General features: G+C 33.5%; 2 protein-coding genes across 10 annotated transcripts; one reads left to right on the forward strand and one right to left on the reverse strand.

Annotated features, from left to right (window-relative positions):
• The first annotated feature begins 555 nt into the window (after positions 1 to 555).
• LOC141703908 (3-ketoacyl-CoA synthase 11-like) lies at positions 556 to 2,993 on the forward strand. The gene has a single exon (XM_074507294.1). It carries the CDS (start codon positions 1,119 to 1,121, stop codon positions 2,658 to 2,660), a length of 1,542 nt encoding a protein of 513 aa, XP_074363395.1. The 5' UTR covers positions 556 to 1,118; the 3' UTR covers positions 2,661 to 2,993.
• A 9-nt stretch (positions 2,994 to 3,002) lies between these two features.
• Positions 3,003 to 11,187, reverse strand: LOC141703909 (uncharacterized). 9 transcript variants are annotated; one of them, XR_012567749.1, is made up of 7 exons: positions 11,054 to 11,187; positions 9,720 to 10,136; positions 8,617 to 8,880; positions 7,768 to 7,831; positions 5,762 to 7,255; positions 4,867 to 4,954; positions 3,003 to 4,410 (listed from the first exon to the last, which is right to left on the reverse strand). XR_012567749.1 is itself a non-coding variant. In XM_074507297.1 (6 exons), the coding sequence occupies exons 2-5, from the start codon at positions 10,107 to 10,109 to the stop codon at positions 7,230 to 7,232; spliced, it is 744 nt and encodes a 247-aa protein (XP_074363398.1). In that variant the 5' UTR covers positions 10,110 to 10,136; positions 11,054 to 11,187; the 3' UTR covers positions 3,008 to 4,954; positions 7,197 to 7,229. The 9 variants fall into 9 exon arrangements, 3 of the variants coding, with proteins under 3 accessions (XP_074363397.1, XP_074363398.1, XP_074363396.1); XR_012567751.1 differs by having other exon boundaries at positions 3,011 to 4,410; positions 7,197 to 7,255; XR_012567750.1 differs by having other exon boundaries at positions 3,012 to 4,410; positions 4,909 to 4,954; positions 7,197 to 7,255.
• Positions 11,188 to 11,767: the final 580 nt, after the last annotated feature.

Genomic DNA, 11,767 nt, shown 5'->3' on the forward strand with positions numbered 1-11,767 from the left:
TTAAAATAAAATTTTTAAATTATTTAATTATTACATAATATTATTTTTAATATTGATTCAAAATTTAATAAATTTTTGGAAATTTTTATTTAAGAAAAAGTTATTGGGTGATGTTTAAAAATACCCATTTTTGGAGTCCAATGGCTGAAAATACCCATTTTCAGAACACATGACTGAAAATACCGTTTTGGATACACATTTTGTAATTGGATAAGTGTAATAAGCATTTGAGAATCGGGTATCTAAGAAAATTATTAAAAATACGCATTTGTAGTTTGGGTATTACCATGCGTATCTTAAAAAAATAAAAAAAAAAAATTGGATACCCATTTGACAAATGTGTATCTAGTACAAAACAAGATACCCAAATAGCAAATGTGTATCCAAAACGATATTTTCAGCCATCCACTTTTAGAACGGATATTTTCAACCATTTACCCAAAAATTGTTATTTTTAACATTCTTTCAAAGTTATTATGAAATGAAAGTAGTACTATATTTTTAGTAGGATATCTTCTAATATTTTTTAGAAAAACAAAAGAAGATTTGTACATTTTGAAAAAACAACCCACCTTGTCCTGATTTTTAGCCGCCCCAAATCTCCAATCTCTCTCTCTCTCTCTCCAACAGTCACATTGGTTGTCTCGCAAGGACGAGTTGGATCCACTCTGTCAATCCCTGCCCTTTTGTTTTTTCATCTGTATGTATGTATAATCTCTCCCCCCCCTCTCTCTCTCTCTCTCCTCTCATTTGGGGTTCTCTCATTTTATACCCCATTTGTTTCTCCCCTTAGATCTCATCTCTAATCTCTCAGCCACACTTCATTTATATGTTTCTGCATTGTTTTTACTTTAAAGTTTGAATCTTTAAGTCAATTGGCCTTTCTTGCTGCATTTTCTTGATTCATTTCCTATTTAGTACCCTCTTTTAGTTATTTATAGTTGTTTTTATATCTTATTTGTTGAATCTTGATTTGAGATTGTGGGCTAAACTTGATTTTGTATTTGTTTGAGTTTAGTCCAAGGATTTGGTTGGTTCTCAAATTTAAGTTTTAGCCCAATTTCTTGAATTCTTGTTTTGCAAGATAATTATATAGAATTTTGAAATTGTTAGCAACAATGAATGAAGCAAAAGTGGAGCAGCAGCAGCCTTTGATCCCACCATCTTATTTGCGGAAACTTCCCGATTTTAAGCAATCTGTCAAGTTGAAGTATGTCAAACTTGGTTATCATTATCTTATAACTCATGGAATGTACTTATTTTTATCCCCTCTTGTTGTTATTCTTGCTGCTCAATTGTCTACATTTTCTCTTCAAGACATCTATATTCTTTGGGACCATTTAAGGTTCAATCTTATATCCGTGATCGTGTGTTCGACTCTTCTAGTCTTTTTGTCGACCCTTTATTTTCTTACCCGCCCTCGACCTGTTTACCTTGTGAATTTCTCATGCTATAAACCTGAAGAAGAACGAAAATGTACGAGGCAGACTTTTATGGAGAAATCCACGCTTACTGGTAACTTTACTGATGCAAACCTCAATTTCCAGAGGAAAATTCTTGAAAGGTCAGGTCTTGGTGAAGACACGTATCTTCCTGAAGCTGTGCTTAGAGTTCCTCCAAATCCTTGTATGGCAGAAGCAAGAAAAGAAGCTGAACTTGTAATGTTTGGTGCCATTGATGAGCTCTTGGCGAAGACCTCTATGAAGCCGAAAGATATTGGGATATTGATTGTTAATTGTAGTTTGTTTAATCCTACTCCCTCTCTTGCCTCTATGGTTATAAACCATTACAAACTTCGAGGGAATATCTTGACTTATAATCTTGGTGGGATGGGTTGCAGTGCTGGTCTAATCTCAATTGATCTAGCTAAAGATCTTCTTCAAGTCCATCCCAATTCGTATGCTCTAGTAATCAGCATGGAGAACATCACACTGAATTGGTATTTTGGAAATGAGAGGTCGATGCTTGTTTCTAATTGCCTGTTCCGCATGGGAGGGGCTGCCATTCTGCTTTCAAACAAGAGATCAGATCGACGCCGATCCAAGTATCAGTTGGTCCATACTGTCAGAACCCACAAAGGTTCTGATGATAAATGCTTTTCTTGTGTTACTCAGATGGAGGATCCTGTTGGAAAAGTTGGAGTTGCTCTGTCAAAAGATCTGATGGCGGTTGCTGGGGATGCTTTAAAGACCAATATAACTACTCTTGGTCCTCTTGTGCTGCCAATGTCTGAACAGCTGCTCTTCTTTGCTACATTGGTTGGGAAGAAACTATTTAGGATGAAGATAAAGCCTTATATCCCAGATTTCAAACTGGCATTTGAGCATTTCTGCATTCATGCGGGAGGAAGAGCTGTGTTGGATGAATTAGAGAAGAATCTGCAGCTTAGCGATTGGCATATGGAGCCCTCGAGGATGACTCTGAACCGATTTGGCAACACCTCAAGCAGTTCTCTATGGTATGAATTGGCATATTCAGAAGCGAAAGGGAGGATCAAGAAGGGAGATAGAGCATGGCAGATAGCATTTGGGTCTGGATTTAAGTGTAATAGTGCTGTTTGGAAGGCACTAAGGACTCTAAACCCCGCGAAGGAGAAAAGTCCATGGATGGATGAGATTCACAAATTCCCGGTAGATGTTCCAAAGGTATCTGCTGTCTGAAGTCTAAGCAAATGCTTATTCATTATCAGCTACAGTTTCCATAATGTTGCTCAGAATTCTGTCATTAATTAAGTTATTGGGGGTAATGGGGATTTGACTTGAGCATGTAGTCGTACTTGTTTGTAAACCGTGGCCAGGTGTTAACTTAGATTCAATTCAATATTATTGTTGGGAAAACACGAGTTTAGCTATCAATTGTGACAATGTATTGGGAAATTTGTGTGATTAGCTTTTGTGTCCCAGACTTTGAGCCTGTGCTTCTCTTCTAGCTGTCTAACGATGATGATGATGATTCCGAAGTTACATATAATATAGTATTATCCAGTTTTTATATATGTTTAGCAAGTAGTATAGTCCTGAATCCGGATGCTTGGCTATAAATGTATCAAGTAGTATAATAACATGTACTACGAGAGCACGTCTTCAGGTGAACCGCTTATTAAATGAACGGGTTGTAATATGTAGAATCCAGTTGCAATTATAAATAGGATTAAGCCAGATACTGAACCTTCATGGAAAACTTGTAGTATGTAATCATACTTTACAAAAGTTAACCACATTAAATGGAAATAAATTTGAAAATATAATATCCTAAATTCATTTAATAAATTTGCCATGTATGATACATATGAAATACTGACAACATGAGTAGTTCTTTTTTCATTTTTTTTTTACAAAAAGAATGACAAGTTGAATGAAATTCTTTAGCACAGGAATTCTTCAGTGATACAAAGGACACCGCCGGTCTCAATACTGATGAATAAACAGAAATCAAAGTACAAGTTTTTTGGTTCTCCTGTGTTGTAGCCTTGTGGGTTCAAAACCTTCACCAAATCCCTAATAAACACTCTCATGGAACCATCACTTCAAACCACAAATATTTTGGGTTACATCAACACATCTTGGATCAATTATGTGTGCCAAGACTGATGAAGGCAGCACGCAGGTCTGAAAATGTCATTCCTTCCAATATTAAGTACATCAGAAACTTGATCCCCGTCATTCCTGATCTTAACAAAGTTGAGTATCATCGTCGGTCTACACTTTTTCATGATGCTTCTTCCTAGGCTTATAATCTTCTCCATCACATTGACCCAACCATTCTTACTCTGCCACCTGATCTTAATAATAGCGGTACATACTAATAATCACACCAGTCTTCGGTGTCAACAAGATGCCTTTGTTCTTATGTGGATTTATGCCACCATCTCCACTTAGCCGATTACTCTAAGGAAATACAAGGAGGGATTTCAAAGGCCTAGAGTTTTTCTTTTCTACATGATGAACACTCAAACAACTAAATAGAGATGATTCTTATCTTTGAAGACAACTGAATCTTGATAGTCTTCTGTTGTATTTCTTTCCATCAAATTGGTCTAGCTCATGCATAAAGTAAATTAACACTGGTAGCAGAAGTTGCAAAGTATGCAGTCACAAAAGATTAGAAGCATCAAGGGTTTCAATCAGCTGATGTAGAGCTGTAGTACACCTTAAGCTGTTTGCCAGCTGATTGATACTCAAAACTGCAAACTGCTTGATACTCTAACTTGAATATATCTACTCAACTAAGAATAATAAGGTACTCAATTTCAACCACTCGACTCAAATTAGGAGTTCCCCCATGTCTTCATAACTCTTCCAGCCTTACTATAAAACTGAGAGACCGAAGCCTCTAAAGTCTTCCTTAGGCCTCCGTTTTATATCCAAGCAGTTTTTGTGTGGCCAGGTTACAACACCAACTGGTCAAAATCTGAAACCAAACATTATCCAGGTAACATAAATGTAGTTAATGGCTTACTTTTAGCAAAAAAGATGGCTATCCTTAAATTTTAGAACACTACCTAGACAACAAAATGAATAAGAATTCATCGCTTATTTTAGATTACATGACTTAAAATGGAGAAAGTTCATTCATCAACATTAATTATCTCACATAATACACAAAATGAAGACACCAAAAAGAAAAAAAGACAGATTGCCATATTTGAATACATATACTAGTTTACTAAAAAGAGAAGCCAAGTATAACAGTTGTGAAGGTGAAATGGGAGGGGGGGGGGGGGTATAGTTTCAAGCCCAAAAAGCAAGGATGAATCAGATATCACTCATTTTGATAACTTCCAATATATAGTGTCACTATTTCAACCTCTTTCATTACACAGAATAAATATAAGAGATAGTAAGTGAAACTGACAGAATATATTACCTTTACCACCATCATTAAACAAAGACTGTTTAACTATGATACCTAATTTCTGGGATCTGAACTTGTAAGTAGCCAACCATACAGTAATCTGCCATAATCAGGACGTAAGAAATTGACATAAAAATAAATAAAAAAAGATGTAAGACATATAAACCGACTCAAAATTATATCCTGAATCATATTGGAAAAGCAATTGAAAAAGAAATGGATTTAGGCATCTTAGTTTATGCCGCTTCAAAGGCTCAAGTATCCACATAACTTAATAAACAAAAATTTCATAATGCTCCTTAAAGTTAAAACACCAGGATCATTAGGTATAAAAAAAATGAGTTCAATTCTCATTTACTCTAGACACGGCATATCAAAATAAATTATAAACTAAGTGATTAATTATATATTGCATCACTCATAATACTTTACCCACTTCCTAAATATTTACGCGATTACTGATCAATCAAACAGCACCCAACTTCGTTATGAGTGGCCATATTAGACAGAAGATCGCACTATTAGTATGGTCTAGTATGTGGCACTATTTACTGTCTTTTTTCTTGCAGTATGCTTTTATGTGTGTGTGCGCGCGCGTGTTGTTTGTGACTACTTAAGCTATATGTAAATGGACTGCAGATTAATTGTCTGAGTTGCAAATCTCCCAACTAATATGACAAGAAACTTGCCAAGTGTTTCTTTTAAATGATCTAGGATATTAGCTCTTGATTTTTACCACTTGGCAGTCATCCAACATTGAATTTGCATTTGACTGAGTGGAGTCTAACGAAAAAGTGCCAAAATCTGTCCTGCTAAACATAGGGATTCCAGATAAATGTTCGGGAGATCCCATCTGTAATTACACCAACTGCAGAAATTGTCTCTAAAGGTGAGCTCTAATATATACCTCATGACAAGTTTATTCTTCTTCAAAATTGTTTTGTTTTACTGTTTGTAGTCTCTGTGTGTGTGTATGTGTGTGTGTGTGTGTGTGAGAGAGAGAGAGAGAGAGAGTGGGAGAGAGTGGGAGAGGGAGAGTCAGAGTGAGAGTAGCTCCACAGTTCAAATTTGAGATTTTATCACATCTTTTATATACCTGAGAATACAAAGTATATTGTATGATGCTCAATAATTTAGAATTCAGCCACATGATATAAACAATTTGACGTGGTCCAAGTAGCTCAGATGGAAGCATGCATAGGATATGGAATGCTAGCCTCCTGATATACATATGTTACCTATTGAATAAACTATAAGAAATTGGACTATGAACAGGACCACAGACATTATAGCTTTGGGGTCAACCATAGTAACACAGCTTAATAAACACAAACAGAAGGAAGATTAGATGTTGTACAGAACAGATACATGAACACATTTAAAGTAGAAACAGTAATAATTAACAATCTATAGAGGAAGAAGAGAGATAAGAAATTTGAAACAGAATTTGAAAACGAGAAGCTGAAGTCTTTTCTGATGTGATATCACATAACGAAAAATATGCTTATTCATTAACATATAATGTGTTCCTCAGAATCATCCTACTATTCTTTGCTATCATAGCTCATATAGATTTCATTCCAAGAATATTTCATCCAAGAGAACAAAAATGTTAAAGACCGAACAAGCAAATATAGCCAACTTCACATTTGCCTTTCCGAAAGCAGACAACATAAAGATTATATGTACATAAACATAACTCTAAACATGTGTGTGTGTACAAAGACTAAATCATACATGAATATCTGTATGAAGCTCAAGAACACTATTTAGATCACTTCAATTATATAAAAGATGATGCAGAATTTATAAAATTCATATATTCTGATAGACATTAGCAGTTTAGCACAATTGTGTTTTTGTTGATAGACTGAGTTGCTCATTGAACTAATAATATATATCTAAACAAAACAATATACAACATGAAGAATAGTATCAAGCTTATGACTACTATGCTGGATAAATTCATAACATTTATTACCAAGGATCTGTTAATCTTACAGTATAATCGACTATTTAATCACTCCAATCATATCGAATACAATAATAAATAAATAAATAATATACCAAAACTGTAACAGGTAACGACAAAATGAAGTGATCCATCTCTTAAAATTACTTAACAACTCAATAATCTGGTAAATTAACTACAGTAATCAGATCGGTATAGCAGCAATGTAAATTTTGGTATGCCTACTTCAGCAGAGTACATGTTCTCACAGATAGTGTTTGACATAAAATTCTATCAAGAGCTAGATAAAATGTATTGTCGCTGGATGTGAATGGTCTTAAGCTAAGATAGTAAATGCCCTGGGTGTTTATACAAATATAAATTTGCATACCCAGAATCATTGCTAAGATAATTGGAAGCAAGTTCAGCAAAGCCCCCAAAACTTCAGCCCTAAAATAAGCAGGGTACTTGTTAATAATATTCCCAAAATGAATAATCTAGAAGCTTCCACTATAGATAAAGAACAAAGATGTTCTTCACATTCCGTAACATTTGTACCATTTTAAGAAAAACAAAATTGAGGAATTCAATACAGGGATTATAGTTTATACAGAATATCTGATGTTATGATCTCAAGGTAACAAATGAGCAGAAAAAAGTAGTAAAGATATTTTCCATCAACTCAGCAAATCTAAGAAATAAGTGTTCCAGAAAAAAGACAGCTTCATTAAACAACATAATATATTTTTGTCCAATAGGAAGTATTTTGGAATTGAAATAAACAAGATAATAAATATATGTACACAGCAGACTACTTTATGCAATACATATGTAGAAGGTAAAATACAAAGTTGAGATCTCAAAAAAGAAGGGTAATTATCAAGCAAGGAGATGTTAGAATAATAAACAAAGTGGAAACAATACCACAAAGATATCTTAAAGAAATAGATAAAAAAATGTACCATTGTATTTCACTTGCACTGAAGCAACTGGAAAATGAGAAAAACTACATCTTTCTTCATTAAGCTACAAATTTGCATAAGTCCCGAACTCAGTATCTTTATTACAAAACATATCATAAATGACAAGATCATAACTTAAATGCCACAAAGTATGACTTGATACATGAAATTTGAATTTACAAATCTACCAATCTATAAATTTGCAAAATTAACAAAGGCTTTGGCTGTAAAACATACCCTATCATCCTACTTTTTACAATGTATTTTGGTTGATAAGATTAATCATACCCTTAAAACGAGAAAAGAAAAACCCTTTCACTAACACTTACAAATGTTATGAATTCCACCGGATATTAGTGATTTTAGCTCCGTCAAATGTTCATCATTTGAAATATTAAGCATAATACGAAGATTTGTCAATAATGCTTCTTTTTCCCAGCTTAATGGACCAGAGGCATATAATGCTTCTAATGTGCGTCGATAAGCATGTAATTCTAAACTATGTATACATGCTGCTATGTCCTTTTCTGTAGGAATGTCACAACCCTTGTCATTCCGTACACCGCAATAAGATTCTGCATCACTAGATTGGATATGTGTCTCTTGAGATGGAACTGCTAACATATGGGTTGAAAACTTACTTAAGGTTCTAGAAATAGCACTACAACTACCAACAGAGCATATATCGGTATCAGAATCATTATTTTTGGTGTCTCTTGCAACGGAACAGCCAGTGAAATCATTTAATTCTCCTCTATCCAATTCATTATATCCATTTTTCTTATTGTTAAAGGAAGCATGCATGCACATTTCACCCAGATTTTCTCTTGGGTAAGCTACAGCATGTACCTGATCCACACAAACAGGAAGCACTCTTCGGTCTGCTTTTTCAGACGCTCTGATTTTCTTAACATTTCTACTTTCTGCTTGAAGAAGAGATGAATAATAAGGAGATCCTCTTTTCAGTGTCCTAGACGATGCTATACGAGACCCCTGCAATCCAGTGTTGTTTTTTCCTGCTAAAAGAGCATCTTCTCTTTGAATATTAAGGGCTTTATCAGCTTGCGCTGCTTCGAAGCTCATCTTCTGGTAACAATCCGAAGTTCCGGTTCCCTGTACATTAACATGGAAACATATAGGTTAGATAATGGGAAAATTAAGAGAAGCAGCATCTTAAAATAACTGTAAGGCGACAACCAGTCAGAGAAATTATAACAATGACTATCAGAATACAAGATACACTTGAAATTCTGCAAATTCTGCAGCTGTACAGCATTTGAAGATAAATAGAAAAGGCCATGATTTTGTGACAGCCCCTGGCCACCCAGCCAACCTTTTTAGAGGATTTCATTTTTTGCAAAATCCATACCATCTTCATTGAACTTGTTAATATGAAAGTTCTTTAAGCCTTAAGATTTCCACCACATCGGCAACAGCTTGCCTCCTTCAATGAAATGCACTTGATATGATTAAGTTGTCTTGACTATTAATCATTTTCATTTAACATCATCCAATATCTAAAATAAGAGACCCACAAACAAAATTAATGTGTTTAATATGAAATCGAAGAATAGGAAATTGTGCAACTGATAGCACTATATACAATTTAGAATGTACATAATTGTAATAACTAAAAAAATTAAAGTAGTTTGATCTGAGTGGCATGTGGTCAGGTACTAGGCAAAATGCAGCTATCTACTCAAAATAGAATGATGAAAATAAAACTAATTAGGAAGTAAAAAAAACTTATAACCACAAAAATAGAAAAATGATTTTCAGAAGGCCGAAGGCCACAAGTTAACTTCAGTTTAGAGTGATTAAAAGTAATATCCAGGAAGCCACAAGGACATGACAATCATCATGCAGTATCACATATTTGATCGAAATTCAACTGTGTTGATAAAGAAAACATAACTGTAAGACCTATTTAGTAAAACTTATAAATATATTACCTTTCCCATTTGAAACCATTGATCACCTTGCCAACACTGTCTAACCCTGACATCTGATATGTGGACTCTGAACTTGTAAGAAGATCCAAGTAGTCGAACAATACAATAAGCTCCACGAACATTTGATATGATTGCAATTTTCCACATAAAATTTTCAAATACTTCCACAACATCCCCAGCCACCCAACTCTCTGCTCTATGTACAGGAGGAATGGGCCTGATAAGCTTTCTAGGTACCCTTTCAGTATCTACCCCGTGTTCCGGAACATAAAAATAATATCTCACACTGTAAGAATTCCTGTCACCTGAAACAATTTCAGCACCACACCATGCAGTCAACGCATCCACTTGCTTCAGCACCTCCACCTTGCTCCCTCTCTCGAATCTCATATCGGGTATGACTTTAGCCTTGCAGATCTGCCAAAATCAAGACTTTTAATTTAGTTCCAAATATACATCTCAAATCACAAATATAACAAATTAAAAAAAAAGGAATACTCATAATGGCAAGAACAAAGAATATAGAACTAAACAGTGGTTCCTCCGGGTTATCATACAAAGTTACTTTTGATCAGTTCATGAGCTATCACCAACACATAATTACTAGGGGGAAAATATCAAGTTGATTACTCGTTTCATTTATATATGTCAAGTATGTCATTATTTTCCAATTTGACTCAATTTGATCACTAATAAAAAAATTTGTATCAAATAAATCATCTGCCAATGACTAAATCGATACAAAATTTTAACTTTTTAATAACTAACTTGATACAAATTTTCAAATTAGTAACCAAATTGAGTCAAACTGGAAAATAATGACCTATTTGATACATTTGGATGAAATTAGTAATCGGTTTCATATTTTTCCCTAATTACTAGTACATACACATGTACATTAAATAGCATCACATTACCCAAATGAAACTTGTTATCAATGTCAAGAAAACCTGGACTTTTCACAGAAAGCTACAATCTTTATATAGATATCGAGAAACAGCCCTATAATCCACCCGTAACGAGCCAATAACCAACCAATTTTTTTCCGAAAAATAACCAAAATAACAGCAATCCACTGCAACCCCTTTTTAACAATTTGTTATAGCATAAAACTTTCATCAATCAATCAAAACCCCTTCAAACATCTAAATACTCTGATTAAAAATCCATAAACATAACATAGCAGGTAACAAACATAACTTCACATAAATATACACAATAATTAAAAAAAATTAAAATCAAGAGAAACTTCTAATGCTAATAAAGAGTAATTAATCAATGGATTATGATTAAATTAACACAAAATTAACAGAAATTAAGTAGAAAGATCGAACCTTTGCTTGGAATTAGAGCAGATTAATTTGGTTATCGAAATCAATTAAGGAACTAGGGTTTGCTCCAGGGCTGTTTGGTTGGTTGATACAGAAGAATATTAAGTGGAATTGTATTCGGAAAAATAAAATTTAAGGCTAACATTGTATTTTTATGTTTTTTTTTACTTTTAAATTTTGATATGATAACCAAAGGGGGTCTTAGAATAATTTTTCTTTTTAAGTGAGTTTTGAAAATTTAAGGGTACGGTCATAAATCCCGTGCGATGCACGGGTTCCCATTAATATTTTAATTTTTTATTTATTCAGTTATATTATATTTTTAAAATATTTATATAAATATATAATGATTATAAATTTATAATAAAAATAATAGAATAACATGTGGTCGTAATTTAGTAGAATAAATAGAATATTTCTAGTAATTTAACAATTTAGTAGTTTAGCAGATATATAACACTATTATTTATATCTTTTAATAATAGGATAAGTTGTATTCGTAGTTTAGTAGGATAAGTATACTATATTTAGTAGTATTTAATAATTTAGTAGTTTATTAGATATATTACACTATTTATCTATTTTAGTAATAATCAAAATTAGGGAATTATCGTTGAACCAAACCGTTGAACCAAATTATCTCTTTCCGGCTATTATAATATAATATAGATTTCAATTTGAATTTTGATAGTGCTTTAAAATTCAAAAAATGGTACT

This window comes from Apium graveolens, unplaced genomic scaffold (assembly GCF_009905375.1).
Source record: "Apium graveolens cultivar Ventura unplaced genomic scaffold, ASM990537v1 ctg7192, whole genome shotgun sequence".
In the NCBI taxonomy this organism is placed as follows: domain Eukaryota; kingdom Viridiplantae; phylum Streptophyta; class Magnoliopsida; order Apiales; family Apiaceae; genus Apium; species Apium graveolens.

Coding starts and splice junctions, on each gene's coding strand:
- LOC141703908 (XM_074507294.1), top strand. CDS start 1,119: ATGAATGAAGCAAAAGTGGAGCAGCAGCAGCCTTTGATCCCACCATCT.
- LOC141703909 (XM_074507295.1), bottom strand. CDS start 10,109: ATGAGATTCGAGAGAGGGAGCAAGGTGGAGGTGCTGAAGCAAGTGGAT. Junction 8,881..9,719: donor AATGGTTTCAAATGGGAAAG/GTAATATATTTA, acceptor GTTAATGTACAG/GGAACCGGAACTTCGGATTG.